Source organism: Aulonocara stuartgranti (genome assembly GCF_965226115.1).
Source record: "Aulonocara stuartgranti genome assembly, chromosome: 18".
Classification (NCBI taxonomy): domain Eukaryota; kingdom Metazoa; phylum Chordata; class Actinopteri; order Cichliformes; family Cichlidae; genus Aulonocara; species Aulonocara stuartgranti.
This window is the reverse complement of record NC_138954.1, coordinates 18,209,811-18,224,880: the sequence shown is the minus strand read 5'-3', so window position 1 is coordinate 18,224,880 and position 15,070 is coordinate 18,209,811. Positions and strand designations below refer to the sequence as shown.

Sequence of the window (15,070 nt, the reverse complement as noted above, 5' to 3'; positions counted from 1 at the left end):
ACAAGAGAGAAGACTGCAGCTAGAGGAAGATGGTGTACAGCGTACATGATCTAATAAGTCTGTTTAGTTTGTATATTCATTAGGAACTGGAGCCACTGCTTGCACTATAGGCTGTAGAACTGAGCACTGCGAGGGCTGATGATCTGAAGATGAGGTGAATGAGTCCATCCACTGACCTTCACTAGTGGTGAGTAAGCAGAGCCTCGGGATTGAGGGAAAGATGGCCACAGCCACTTTCTCCAGGCCCTGCAATGCCTTTTGATGACTGGAAATAATCACTAGAGAGAAAGCAAGTGAAAGAGACATAATCACAGAGGCGCCACAGAAGAAGGAGGAGGATCCCAGATTACTTTATTCTCCTCCAAACTACTGCCCTTTAAAGAACTGGAAGTCAGTTTTTAATACTATTCATCTTTTCTTCAGCATAATGCGTTCTGAGAGGAGGATATCTCTAATTCCTTTTCAAGTTAGTCTAAATCCAGGAAGTGAAAAGCGATAGAGATGGACAAGGTCTCATTATACTGAGGCTGCCCCACAGGTAGTAAACTTAAAGAACAAAAATCACATATGTTGCACAAAAAGTAGGAGTGCTACAGAATTTAAAATAAAGCTCACTGGTTTAGTGAGTGACACTATCCTTAATAACATTTTATTCATAAGAAGATTAATATACCTATAAAATTACAACTTATTTAAGAATAGCAACATATTTTTAAAAGAAAAAAATGCTCTAGTTACTATAGAAATACTTGAGAGACAGGCATACCACTCTCATGCGATGCATATGAGGCTACAGCCAGTAGCTGGTTTGGTTAGCTTAACTTAGCTTAGCTTAGCGGTAGATACAAAATCTATCCAGCAGCACCTACAAAGATAACTACATGTCTATATTTACATGTTTTTACGTGTGCGTAAAAACATGTTTTTACATGTTTTTACATGTAAACATCTACATGTTAAGTCAATCCTAAAAATGTAAAGATTAAGTTCTTTGTTTGGCCTGTAAAGTAAAAACAGGCTTTTGGTTTTGCAGGTTTTTGTACTTTGTCGTTGCAGGTTGTTGCTATATGTTATGCTATGTGTTAAATGTTATAAACCACTATCTGTGTGAATATCCAGACCCTGTAGGGGAGGGATAAGACTGGTGGTAGTGGAAACTTTCTGATTTGTAGTGTATTCGTAGTCTGAGTGTTATAGACCAATCTGAGTAAGCTTTGGTTGCACCAAAGTAAAGTTCCTGTAAATTGGGTGATGCCCATCTATCTAGAAACCAACAAGGTCACCTCTTCCAATCATGATTTAGCTTTTAGAAATGTATCTGCAGTCACTGGTAGCAATATATCCTGGCCAAGATGTCACCTTTTCACTTAACTTTCAAAAAAAAAAGCAAATGGCTCTGCTTAAAATGATCAGTCATTTTAAATAATGAGTACTGAAATAAAAATTAAAAGAGCTGAATATTTAAAGCATTATATTTAGCTTTGCTAAAAGAATGTTTAGCCAATGATGTATTGTCTTAAACACAAAGTTTTAATTGAGTGAATTCTAGTGCTTTTAATTGAAAGTTGATAGTTTCTTCCACGTGCACAGGAATTGTTTTTGATTTTATGACTGAGAACAGAGCATTGCTTTGAACCACTCACAGTTGCACCTCTAGCCTATGAGCATAACAGTCAATCAAAAGGGAATCTGGGGCAAAGGGGCCTGAAAGGGAGACATATAGCATAAACTGTAGATAGCCAAAGAAAGTGGAGATTCTGCCAAAAGGGATGGAGACAAGACAACATGGCTCCGTGTGGGATTTCACTTTGGATTTTGACCCTGCAGGAATATGTGGAAGTACAACTGACAGGACTTGCGTGGAGAAGTCGGCTCTATTCAATATAACTAAGTAAAGAATGCCCTGTGTAGTCACTGATGCACCAGCATAAATCCTCCAAGGTATAATATTGCCTCGGCAGTTTGCTTTACCTCTCTGGTTGGAAAGAGCAAAGACACTACATAATGTCATGTTTTGGGTTTTTTTTTTATCATGTTTGCCATAAATACATTCAGGTTTCTTGAAATAATTGCGAGCGGTACAACAGATGCAGCAAAATCAAATTTATGGAATTACTAATTAACTGCTGTGAGACATGTGAAAGCAGTCCCTGCAGCAAAGTAAAAACTGTGAACAGACACCATAACTACTTTAGCTGAGATTTATTTCACTTTTTTTTTTGCTACATTCTTCTTTACTCAAATCTAGGGAGCATAGGTGGGTCAGTTATTTAAGAAATACTTTATATTCAACTTCATATGAATATGTGCTACAAATAAAAGTGATCTTGGAGTGGGTAGTACAATAAGCTTTTAATCTGTTCAGTCATGTCTGAAGCAACAAAATTTCCTTTAAAAAGTTTAAATGTAAAAAACACAAACACATATACGATGAAAATTTACAGGTCATGACTCAAGGGAATTTTTTTTGATCCAATTAAATAATTCCCAAAGTAGGACGCGGGGGGTTTGCAGCTCATAGTCCCTGATGAGGCAAATGGTGTGTCATAATAATTCACAAAATGATTTCCTTACTGCATCTAGCGGCTCCATAGTGTAGTGGTTTACACATTTGCCCAACAAAAGAAAGATCCCCAGTTTGAGGAGACACAAATCCCTTTTGGGGTTGTGGCAGGAAGGGCATCCGGAATAAGAACAATCTGTCAAATCAAACATGCAGAGCCACCCGCTGTGGTGACCCCTTGTGAATAAGAGAGCAGACGAAAGTAGCTTCTTCTATTTCCTTACTGCATACATGTGTGTGTGTATATATATATATATAAATAAAAGTCTTTGAAGTTAAATTTTGATGTCAACTGTATTTTTTGACTTAGGCCAATAAAATAAGCAATTAAAGAAAAAAACACTTCATTGGTGTCGTAATTATTTAACGTCATGTTATTATATGAAAAACAGATGCTGTTGTTGAGACTAACTGTTTATGACAACGAAGACATTCTGCACTGTAAGCAACACATTAGTGACCTTTTCAAAACAAGGGGTAAAAACTGATTTAACCAATATGCCAGCGACACTGAATCAAGTCACTGGTTGAAAAAAATACAAATAAAAAAGCTATGCAACACATAAAATCAGCAACAAATTCTTTTCTTTTTAATTTATATGGGAAAATTAGGACTCCTATTCAACCTAATGTAGGCTCCAAGTTTTAAAACAAACTTTGTTTGGGGATCCAGCATATATAAATCCTTTTTTAAACTGGTTTAGGGGGACAATCTCAAACTTATCAAATATCTTGTATCTTCTTATGGCAAAAAAAAAAAAAAAAAAAAAAAAAAAAATCTCCTGTTGCACTTCATTTTTATTCTTTAGATGATTCTCAAGTTTAAGAAAACAAAAAACATCAACAAGGGAACAAAGAAAAACAGAGTCCACAGAGCTCTGCAACGTCAAGCGTTTGGCTGCCACAGAAAAGTCTAGCACCTCCTGCTGCTTGGGAGGCTTCTAGTCTAGCTGCTCCTGCTTTATCCTGTTTGAATTGGGCCCTCGCTGACTTGTCCTCCTCAGTTCCCTCCTCAGGACGTACTCGCTGAACTGGGATGAGTCCACGCCTCCGCCGCAGGAGCCAGCGATCTCGAAGCCACGTTGCTGGAGACGCTCTAGAACCTGGGAAATGTGGAACAAGATAGAAGGGGGGAGGATGTCAGAAGCAAGATATTGATTATAGAAGGAAATGCACACGGTTGGTCATTTCTTGGTAAAAGTCAGTGTGATAAGCCAGTCAGGGAGTCGCTACAACAGTGATGCTAAATTGTTAACCACTAACCTTTTGTTCACTGCTGCAAAGCTGAAAAGCATTCAATCACCCAAAACTCCTCCAATTATGTGCTGCTGCCTTAGTCTAGCATTGGAAACAGCTTTGGGAGTAAGTAGCAGCAACATACGGCTTGTGACGGGAATTTGGATGGGACTTTCACAAGACTTTCACAAAACCAAGAGCCTCTCATATTGCCTCATACCTCATTTTCATTGTTTTCTAGTGTATATGTGTGTTTGTCTATGTGTGTGTAGCTGTTCCTGATCCCACAGCCTCGCAGACATCTACAGACGTGTCCAGGGGGGTTGTAGGATCACATTCCATCGAAGAGGCCCCAGGGAGCAGTGAGGCTTTCTCTCTGCCACTTGGCTCAGTGTGGGCTGCTCAGGAAAAAAAAAACCCTCTCCCCAATTCTCCCCCAGGCCCAAGCCTTCACCAAAACTACAAAGGTCCCCCTACTGCTGGCAGCTCTCTCTGCTCCCCTTCCTTCTCTCAAACCCCCCGCCCTGCCTCCATTAGCCGCAGATACAGCATTCACCGCCGGCGTGCTTTAATAACCAAACAGGATTATGGGCCCTGCCTGGGGACAACCTGCTAGGGAGCATGCTCACTCTCTTGCTTGCTCTCCACGACTCACACACACACACACACACACACACACACACACACACACACACACACACTCCAGAGTCTGGTTTGTGTGTGTGTTTTTTGGGAAGGAGGCGGTGATTTGACTTCCTCAGACGGAGACATAGTCCAAAATCATTGTAAAATCTTTTCAAATATGCCTTTACTTCATCCTTTATGGATGCATGTCTGAGGATTTTACCATCAATGAGTTATTGGAGTATGAATTTATAATCTGGGAAATGCAGGATTGCCAAATACATGCAGACAATAACAATGGAGGTTGACACAAAAAGAGTGTTTTGTTGAGTAAAGGCTTACTTGTGTGTGCAGCATACACCTATTTTTTAAAAGCTTCAGTTTTGCATGTATTAGTTTCAGGTAAAAACACAGTTCCTGGGAAAGGATCATATTTTAATAGAAAGCAAATTGAAACTTGACCTCTAGTTCTTACAACAAACTTATTTTCTATCTCCTTGTAATGAATGGTGTTCGAATAGACTCCCAACCCTTAGATTTATAACACCCCTAATAACTTATAAGAGTTTACAAAGGCAAAGTTAACTTTAATAAACAAAGATAAACTAATATATCAGAAGTGCACAACCTCAAGATATTGCTGGTATTGATTCACTAAGGCATCCAATTCTTAGTAGGAAATCTTGCCAAATGCTTTTCGGATGTTATACGCAGAAACAATACTTGAACAGAACACCATCAAAGTCTTGATTTTATTTTAAATTGGACGTCAATCTGTTGATCCACTAAGACACTCAGAGTTACTGACTTGTGTTTTCATTACACGCTGAACTTCCTCTTTCTTCTTCCTTACAGTTTCCTTTTGCACCACTGATAAAGGTCTCAGCTGTTCCACTATGTAAAACTCCCATCATTAACAACTTTCTCATCACTTTTCATTAGTTTGGCCCTAATGCCCACTGTAAGCTGGCGTTTTGGTCATCATTGTTCAAATAATTCACAACAAACTTGAAATGGGCTGAGAGGCTCCTTCAGCTTCTCTGGTCTCTGTTTTCAGTCTTTAAACCATCTAGCACATGGTGGAAGACTCTGGCCAATGTAATGACTTTTTAGACCAAGAGACCAAAATAAAATGTTTATAGGTTGTGAGACATGGTTTCACCTGAAGTAATGGGTTGAACAGAGACCTTTCAAACTGTATGTAAAACCAAAAGTCCAGATTAACTGATTTTTTTTTTTGGCATATGAAGCACACCTACAGCTTCATTTTTGTGTGATGCAATGTTATATGTTCAAAACCATCCAAAAACATAGTGTTCCATCAGTGGATAGTACTGAAGCTCAGCCCTTTTTCAGCTCTCCAGTTACAGTCAACATTATTATTCCATACAAATCACAGAAAGTAAAGATGGTGGTAGACTTGTGTAATGATAGCTTTCTAAATTAGCGCTTTGATGAACTCATCAAAGCACCCATTTTTCTGCGAGGCCGTTCTTGTAATTTGATTGGATTAAAAAAGATTAAAAAAAGAAAGCCTGCAATCAGACATAACTAATTTTTTATGACAGAAAAAGGCTAAATGAGCACAACATTACTGCAATCAATTATTATGTTTTCAAGATAGATGGATACAAACCTGGACAGAGTTGAGGTGACAGTACCCATTCAGTGGGAACCGGATGACGTGTGTGGAGTCGTGGTTCCAGCCAGCATTGACGGAGTTGCACATAACGTCTCCGATTTCTGGAAACACATCTTCGATCAGGGCCTTGTCACCGCTGAGTGTGATCCTCTCACCCAGGTCGGGTGCAACACGCACCACCAAGCACTCGCAGGGACGGGACACCCGACCTAGCTCCTGGTCCTGGCGCCAGCGCTCCAGCTCAGCAAGCATGGGCTGCAGCTGGAAATATCGTGCTTCCTCATACAGCAGGCTGTAGTCCTGTAGGATATAAAAGTTGAAGGGTTTTCACATCATTGCATTCTCGAAAAAGAAATGTGAAGTTGTCGGCCTTAACGGTTTACACATTAAAACCATGGTAAATATGGTATATGTTTTCAGGGTTGTATCAAATATGTTGTTCCTGTTGATTATTCTGTTTAGATTTCAAAGTATTTTGTAATATTTTTTGTTTTTTCCCTCCTAGATCGATGCTTAATTGTACAATATTATCTTCTACAGGTAGTCTTGATGCAGAATTCTGGACAATCTGGATACTAGAGAGCAACATACTAAAAGACACAAAAAGCAAAACAGTTAAAAGTCGTCATTTTCTTTCTAAAGCTGAGATATTCCAAAAAAAACCCCAGAAAGAACAAGGAAGCTTTAAAAGCACTGTTCTACATGAATGAACAATAAACCCTAGTCGAGACACCACTCAGGAAAAATTACAAAAGATCCAAAGTAGAGAAGATACAGGGCGACGTGTAACACAGGGTTGCATGGGCTAGAGGAGCAGAGCCTTTACTCACAGCACTGCAGGGCCTAAACTGCACCACATTCCAGTTTTCACACGATCCTCTCAACATCTACTCACTGAGCATATGGCCTTAGCCTGAACTTGGTCTTGTCTTTTGCCTCTGCTTATTTTAACTGACATACTTTTTGCACAGTGGACAGTCCATCTGATAATGTGGTTATTTGTTTTCTCCCAGGGCAAGTTCAATAATTATTGCTTAACTATTTGAGTGGGGGGTGGGCTGCTTATGTGCCACATACAGTGACAGGCACCTTGGATGGACACTTGGCACAAGAACACAGAGAGCTGCAGAAAAAAGGATATCGTATGGCCATGGGTGTCAGTATAATTGTTTCAGTACGAGCCTGCTTTTTTACTTATGTATTGCAAAAGAATCTTTGCCAGTTTGTAGCTAGAAGGAATCAAACTGCATCTCTTGATGAGGAAATGCTTTGCAATTGGGGTTTGTTTGGTAGAGCCCTGATATTTTCTCTCCAGCATGTGAACCATTTTCAGTAACTCAGGGAGGACCAGTGACCAAAGGCGTTCCACGGCCTTAGCATTCATTGTGTGTGTTAAGTTGTAGGACTGCTGACTGGCTGATGGGAATTTACAGTTTCTAGGATGGGCATCAACTTACTTTGAAGTCGTCGGGGATGAGGAGCTTGGACGTCCTGAGGAAGTTGAGGATATAGCGGAACATGTGTCCATCCCTGTCAATGAAGTAGTGCTGCTTCAGGCTGTCCAGGACTATAGGCTCTGTGCCATCAAAGAGACGACCAATTCTGCCCGTAAGAGAGAGAGAGGAGGGGTGGTGATTTAAGCAGAAAGGGAGGTAAGGAAGGAAGAAGGAGGACAACATATCAGTGTATTTTTTACACTCACAAACAATACTTGTAACAATTTTTAAAACCTAAACTTGATCTCACTAAATCTGTCTTAAAGAAAGAAAGAAAGAAGGTCCTGAGAGGTCAAGGCCAGCTGGTGCTTGGTTGCCTGAGGCAGGGAGGCAGTCACCCGCGGGCCTGTGCTTGGAGCGACAGTGTGGCCTCCCAGCCTCCAGATGGCTCCATGCCCTTTGGCTCTTTACTGCCGCTGTGACATCTGTCAGAATAACCAAGTTGCCTTTGTCTGCTCTCTGCATTCTGCACTTAAAGTGCTCACAAATTGTTTACCCCTTTAAAATAGCAGAGTTTTACAAAATGTGACATCTGGCCGTCGCGTTACAACAATAACCAATAAACAACAAACTGCGAGGAAATTCTGACAAAAAAACATTAGGCTCCATCAGAAAACATCCCTGTAAAACACACAATACATGCAAAAATCCTGCCACAAATGGTTACCCCTGACCCTGGATCTTAACCTTCCCCCTCCACTTAAAATACATCTGTATGGCAGGGCAAACTCACCGAGATTCTGGAAATTTTGTTAAGGTGGCCAGACTGCTGGTGTACATGTGCCCACCTACATCGATGTGCACAGGAGCATTGGACTTGGTGAGCTGAGCAGGTGTTGGGATGCCCTGGTTACTCAAGGGAGACACCGGTGACCGTGTGATCATGGGCCTGGACATGCTGGAGCGATTATCCTGAGGGAGCACAAAGGAAATGCATGTAGGAAGACACATTAGATTGTAATCTTCTGCTGCAAATGAAACAGACAATTAAAACAACTCTAGGGAAGATCGAAAAAATTAGTATATTAGGAAAGAAAAAAGAAAGAAAGGCTAATAAGAGACAACAATCTGTGCATTTCTTTATCCAATATATTCTGCAGTCAGGAGTGGAGAGCAAGGGTGGGTTTTTTTCTTGTTACCCTTTTCTGTGCAAGATAGAGCAGCCCGACCTTGACCTGAATGTTGCCACAATCCACAAGCATCCACTCCTGTGGGCCATAATCTCCAAAACCAAATTAATTTGGAGCATCAATCTCAGTCATGAAAATGAGCAATAATGATTCCTGATTTGAATACTATAATAGGATTTGGAGAATAACGTCTCACGATAACCTACAAACACCATTAGGAGACGATTTCTGTTAAGCTCTGAGATGAAAAATGACTTTATACCCGAAAAAGTTTGAGTGAAGATTGGAGAAAACCTCAAAAGTGTCCCGATCACTAAGGAGTGAGCAGGACATTAGACACATCTGCTTTAAAAAACAAAACAAATAAAAACAAAACAAAACCGTGAACTCAACACATACATTTTACAGTATATTGCACAGGAAGGACTATCTGACACTGTGTGCGCAGTCTACGGTTGAGGGCACCGAGGTGACGATTTCTTCGATTCGGTAAATAAAAAAAACAAAACTACCAAAAAACAAAGTGTCCGGCACTTCGCTCCATAAAGTCGAAAGTTAAATCGCTCTCCCCCTCCCCAGACAACACGACACTTTTACGCGTTTACCTGCGCCGGCATCACTGTGGTTGGAGAGGAAGTCACCGAATGGTCATTTTGCTTCAGAGATGCTGCGGGAACGGGCTCTCCTCTGACAGCGAACATCAGCGAGCTCTCCCTGCACTCCGCCGCTCGGATCGGGAGCCGTTTGAGGGAAGCGTGCACGGACTCATCCACGGAACTGATTGGACGGGGACGCTTTCTCGCCTTCTGATGCGTTAAGTCCATGATATCCGTTTCGTCCATTACGGCTCAGACGTTTAGGGTCAAAGAGATAGGAGAAAGCAGTGAGGCTTTTTTTTTTCACCCTCTCCAACACACCTGCCAAAAATGAAGAGGCGTGAAAAAAATAGCGAGCACCGGGGGTGAGAGCGAAAGCCGTTGCTGTCACACGGAGCGGCTTCTTTGCAGTGGCTGGGAGAAGTCAAAGCCCCCGACAACATTAGCATTGTAGCGCCCGCGGCTCTTTTGGGCTGTCGCTGTTTCAGTGGCAGGTATGTGTGTCGCATTTTCGCGGAATGAAACAAATCCTGCCTTAGCCTGCAAAATGCGATCGTCTGCTTATGATGCGATTTGGGTTAACACGCCACATCTGGACCTTGAACAGCTGGCCTTTGCCCCCCTTTTCGGAGCAGTGTTTCCACGCGCGACCACTGCCCCCCCCCCTACACGTTGCTGCCCATTGTTCAGCAGCAGTTTTTGTTCAGCCTTCCAACACATCAGTCGAACAAAGTTGAGTCTGTGACAAAGCCGAAACAGTGGCCAACCTTCTCAATCACATGGACAAAAAAAAGAAAAGAAAAGAAAAAAATACCACTGCAATAGCCCATTCACCCCCCCCCCAAAATACAACCTCCCCCCACCCATACACACACTTACCAGCCATAAGCACCTGATTGATTGTGCGCTTTCCAGTCACACAAAAGCAGTCAGGAACATCACTCTTATTTTTTAGATGGCCAAATGCATTCTGAATATGATGTTTTAAGGGAAAAGACTCTTCACTATTTACAGGCTGCAAGATGTTATCAATAACTAAACGTCCTTGAGGTCAGCAAAGAAACACTGCATGTGAAGTACCAGCTAACACCCCTTCAAATCAACGGTGTGACCCTCAGAGCAGCTATAAAACTTCTTCATCTGTTTCTCCCTGGCTCTGTGTCTGACAAGTCTAAGCGCTGCGGTGTGGTGTTAACACCACCTCCAGTGACCACATCAGCATTGCAAAGCTACCACACTAATGATATCGTGGAGTATAAAACCAGACCACAACATGTCCAATTGCGGTTAAAAGTACTGCCACAGCACTCTCCTGGGTTGTTTTTTTTTCCGCAGAAGAAATGTAGGGAATCCACAATTTTTAATAACATTCAGATTAAAATTAATTAGTTCAACCACTGGCCTTAAAACATCCACATTCCTGTTTCTCATTGGCAGTGTGAGTTTCACACCTAGATACCCAATTAGCAATTAAGCTTGCCTTTGAGTGTAGGCCTCCAATGCGGTGTGTGATCCTGGTCTGATTTGCATGCCACTTGTGCACGCGCTGATAAGCGCAGGCAGCAGCCATACATAGTTTTAAAATTCAACTCCAGAATCCCTCGCAGAAGGCAAAGGGGCCTGCGGGGCAAAAGAGAGAGAAATCACATGGCTGCTCTTCAAAAGGGGACCTGTGTAAGGCAGCCGGCAAAGTGCGTGGGATCACACTCAGAATGCAGGTAATTTGTTCCCTGACTAATTTGTGGAGATGGTGGTGTGTGCGTGTGTGTGTGTGAGAGAGAGTGAGTGAGAGAAAGTGTGTGCCTGTGGAGAGTAAGTTCTGAAAACAGCTTGGTGGAATTGGATTTCCTCAAAGCCTTGTCATTGCAAAGGTGGATTGAGTGTAAAATCTGTGAGGCATTATGGAAAATTGCAGGGGAGAAAGAAGAGAGAGTGAAAGAGAACGGGTGGTTGGGTGGGTGGGAAGTGGAGGGTTGGGAGCTGGAGGGAGCCAGTTGAGGGAATGAGCTCTCATATCACAAAATCATCCCGAGTTGCTGGAAATAAAGACGTGTCGTGAACCTTTAGTCGGACCTGTGTCTACGTTGCTCAAAATCAGTTCAAAGGTCACAGCGTCCTCAGAATCTACAAGTACGAATCCTGAGATGTGCCACACGAGCGCTTTTCCAACCTGTTGCCATTTTGAATTTGGCACAGTGCTACAGAAGTCTCCCATGCATGTTAGGATGTTTGCGAAAGAAGTCAAAACGTATGTGTTCAGGGAATCTGTTCGTTTATCCAGCTCGTGTAATTTTGTTGCACCACAGTATGCACAAACAAATCTAAAACATGCGCAGAGCATCAAAGCCCGGAGCAGTCGAGCTACTCCCTTTTGTTTCTGTTGTTTTTCACCAGTTTTCTTTCAGGCCTTTAATGCAAGACCATCTTTCTTCAAACTTTAAGGAACTAACACCTTACAGTAGCTCAGGTTGAATATTTAGTAAGAAATAGCAGGGTATGTGTTCCACTAATAATTAATCCAAAAACATAGAAAGCAAGGATCTGTCTGCTGTTGTAATAATTGAAGGGCCTTCTGGGGTTCAGCATATGTAACAGACTGACTTTAAGTTGGCCATCCCAGAATGCAACTCTTCACTGTTTCGACATATCTCACAAGATACAATTAGCATTTCAGATCAGAGCATTAACATTCAGTTCAAGGCAGGCAGACTGGTATTTACATAATCTGGATGGGTTGTCTCTGCTTTGTTGCCTGTGGCCATTTGTTTGAAATGTCCATACACAGACAACTACAAACTCTGGGTTAACATCAGTTGCCGCTAGCTGTATATATAAAATATATATGAAAAAGGTAATGATGAACTGTTATAACAGCATGGTTTGGGTAAAAACTGTAAGCTAGATCAAATGCATATCCCACTGGACTTTGTATACTTTGTAAATATAAAGTAACTGCATGCTGCAGCAAAGCCAAAATACCGCATTTCAATAAAACTTTTGTCATTGTCATTAATGTTTTTGTTTTCACATCTCCCCTCTTTGATGACAACTGACATAAGCATATAAGTTCTGAACAATGACTGCAGAGACTTTGTCTTCAAACTGACTCCACGTCTTATACTTAACAGTAAAGGGAGTATTTGGTATGTTTCAAATGACCCGTGGAGATGTGTTTAGTATGAAAAAGTACTAAGGCATTAAATGAAAGAATGAAGAGGTTGCCCACACAAACACAAACACATCACCACATTTGAACATACTATGCAAACCTGTACCGTACTTTAAAGCATCTTGTTGATTTTGTGTGTAGTCACCATTTCAATTTTTGGCTGTAACTTGCATAAAAATAATCATTTCCAGTAGAGCACGGTGGTCCGGATAAGCTTTGATTCTCCACACGATCAAGAATTTCATACACAGCTGGTAACTAGAAAACAAGCCATAGTAGTGCTTACTTATTTATCAACCAGGAACACACAATTACTCCCTCAGTTTTCTCAGACGTACTAATCTACTTGAAAACGATTCTTTGTGGAGTTACTGGAGCTGTACATCAGCATGACATCACAGATAAGGAAGTGTGATCAGTGCTATGTAGCCGCAGGCTGTTAGAGACTGTAGTGCATGTTCACTGGCATAGAGCAAACTATCCCAGGGCACAGGAGTGGCAGAGCCACTACAAAAATACAATAACAGCATTTCTCTCCCAGTGTTCCAATCGAGAGCAAGCAAAGATGAAGTTCAAACCGATCCTGTAGTTTCACTAATGCGATTCTGGCCTGTTTTGTTAAGTGTCTTCTTTCAGCTCAGAGCTCTGTTTGTAAATCTACTGTCACTGTGAAACAGATGAACTGAAGCCCTATATACAGTTCTCCCCCCCCCCCTTTCCCTTTTTAACAGCGCCATCAGGTGATCGGTCCTGACAACCAAACATCTCAGTACCACCATTCTCTTTATTCATTCACCCCCTGGAACTCGTGAAACTGGCTAAGGGCTTCATTACAGGTGACCAGAGCTGGATTTGAGTATTCTCCCTGGGGTCCAGTGGTAGATGTTTAGTAATCAAACACAATCTTTTATTTTATTTTATTTAAAAAAAATCTTTATATTTTAGGATACCACATGCAATACTGTAGAAAGTACACACTTTAAACGGAGTACATGTCTGTTTACAAAGTATAGTCCTACAGGCGAAATAAGTCGATACTGTTACTACTACTGAGTAAGTATATCTGTGCCGATTCGCATCCGGACCTTGGAGTTGATTACGCACGGCGCGGTGGTAAAGCGATTAGACTAAAGACTAAATTCGCTCCTATTTTCGTCTTTAAATGCATAAATGTGAATCTCATAACGCGGACATGGCTTGCATTAACGGATGATTCACAGATTCCGCACTGACGTGTGTAAAAGGTACATCCTGTCATACAGAATAAGAAATACGCCCTCGGCAAAATTACTCCACAATGGCGTCTTTCATTAGAAGATCTAGGGCAGCCAGGAAATGGAAGTGTTTCACGACAAAACTCACTTCGAAAAACCTTTACGAAAACGACAAACGCGGGTTTAAGTAAGTTACGAGCAAGTTGCACAGCAGCAGCAGACACGGAGACGGCGATGTTTTCCGATCTGAAACGCGCCAGGAGCGAATTCACACGGTGGATAAGTAGAGTCTTTGCTCGACAAGATCACAGTCTGAGCCCGCTGTTCGTTTAGATTGGATGCACCAGAACGTCCTACATTGTAGTCACGCGCACACATTTGTACAGTAAGTAAGGGACAATAGCCAGGAAGTGGTTAAATATTTTTTAAGAACTGTACCGCTCGAATCGCTTGGCACATGCGTAAAAGCTGCTGCGCCTCTATGTCCCAGTCCATCCAACCTCGGGAATAAAATCAAACCAAATAAATCTTCGCTTACCTGAAACATAGAGCGGCATAAAGTATCTTTTTGGGCACCTTTTCCGTCCGATTTGGCCCACGATCTGCCTCTGTTCCTACACCAGTGAGAAATGCAATAGCTTGGCTAAGGTAGACAGAACAAAATACAGAGAATACTTGCTCCAGGGCTCCGAAACCCCTCAAGGCAAAGATCAGGATACAATTAGCTCATGTCTCTGCCCCAGTCTAAACCAATCTGCAAAATAAAACCGCGAGCAAAGAAAGAGATCACAGCAGCAGTGCCTCAGTCTTTGTTGAGTTTATGTTTTTATAAAATCAAATATTTTTTTTCTTTCTGCATTTACAACACCCTCACCCCTCCTGCCTCCAACTTGCCTATTGCCTCGGTCTCGCAGAGAAGCTGATTTTAATCGTTATGATTAGTTTTGATGTAACGTTCCCCCGGGCGATTTCTACAAATGGATGGAGTGTTTTTCTGCCAGGGAGGAAAGGCAGCAGATGATGATAATTATATAGATTGTTGGTGGAGTCCTTTGATTTTTTTTCTCCCCTTTACTTTTCAGACATCTAACCTGACTAGTTTGCTTCTTTAACGTATACACGCAGCATGTGCTCCCTGACAACTTGTTGATTAACCTTGAATCAACGAAATTAATAGAATGTGCTTAAATGAAATTCTCACTCGAGTTTGGTCTTTGTGATCTTTTCAGTCTCTTTCCTCCCTTTGGACAACCTCCAAATGACGTAGACCAGTTGTATAAATAAGCACTTGCAGCTTGCCTTGCCTCAATCAAGTCTGAATCAGTGCCCGAGGGTGATGTGCGAGCTCATTTCAAATGTTCAACCATGCATGATTTCAGGAAGATTGAGGCACTTCTGAG

The 15,070-nt window shown here is 41.7% G+C and overlaps 1 protein-coding gene across 3 annotated transcripts; it reads right to left on the bottom strand.

The window, feature by feature from the left end:
- Positions 1-2,333: 2,333 nt before the first annotated feature.
- On the bottom strand, positions 2,334-14,635 carry LOC309693494 (BTB/POZ domain-containing protein KCTD1). 3 transcript variants are annotated; one of them, XM_082512760.1, is made up of 7 exons: positions 14,565-14,635; positions 14,209-14,284; positions 9,297-9,608; positions 8,295-8,473; positions 7,523-7,667; positions 6,060-6,365; positions 2,334-3,666 (listed from the first exon to the last, which is right to left on the bottom strand). In XM_082512760.1, the coding sequence occupies exons 3-7, from the start codon at positions 9,531-9,533 to the stop codon at positions 3,505-3,507; spliced, it is 1,029 nt and encodes a 342-aa protein (XP_082368886.1). In that variant the 5' UTR covers positions 9,534-9,608; positions 14,209-14,284; positions 14,565-14,635; the 3' UTR covers positions 2,334-3,504. The 3 variants fall into 3 exon arrangements, with proteins under 3 accessions (XP_082368886.1, XP_082368887.1, XP_082368888.1); XM_082512761.1 differs by lacking the exons at positions 9,297-9,608; positions 14,565-14,635 and adding an exon at positions 10,768-10,907 and having other exon boundaries at positions 14,209-14,558; XM_082512762.1 differs by lacking the exons at positions 9,297-9,608; positions 14,565-14,635 and having other exon boundaries at positions 14,209-14,558.
- Positions 14,636-15,070: the final 435 nt, after the last annotated feature.

Bases quoted from the DNA above. Each gene is read 5' to 3' on its own strand.
- LOC309693494 (XM_082512760.1), bottom strand. From the start codon at position 9,533: ATGGACGAAACGGATATCATGGACTTAACGCATCAGAAGGCGAGAAAG. The intron at 7,668-8,294 runs GTGAGTTTGCCC...TCTTACGGGCAG, and splicing joins ACAAAATTTCCAGAATCTCG to AATTGGTCGTCTCTTTGATG. The intron at 3,667-6,059 runs GTTTGTATCCAT...CACATTTCCCAG, and splicing joins GTCACCTCAACTCTGTCCAG to GTTCTAGAGCGTCTCCAGCA.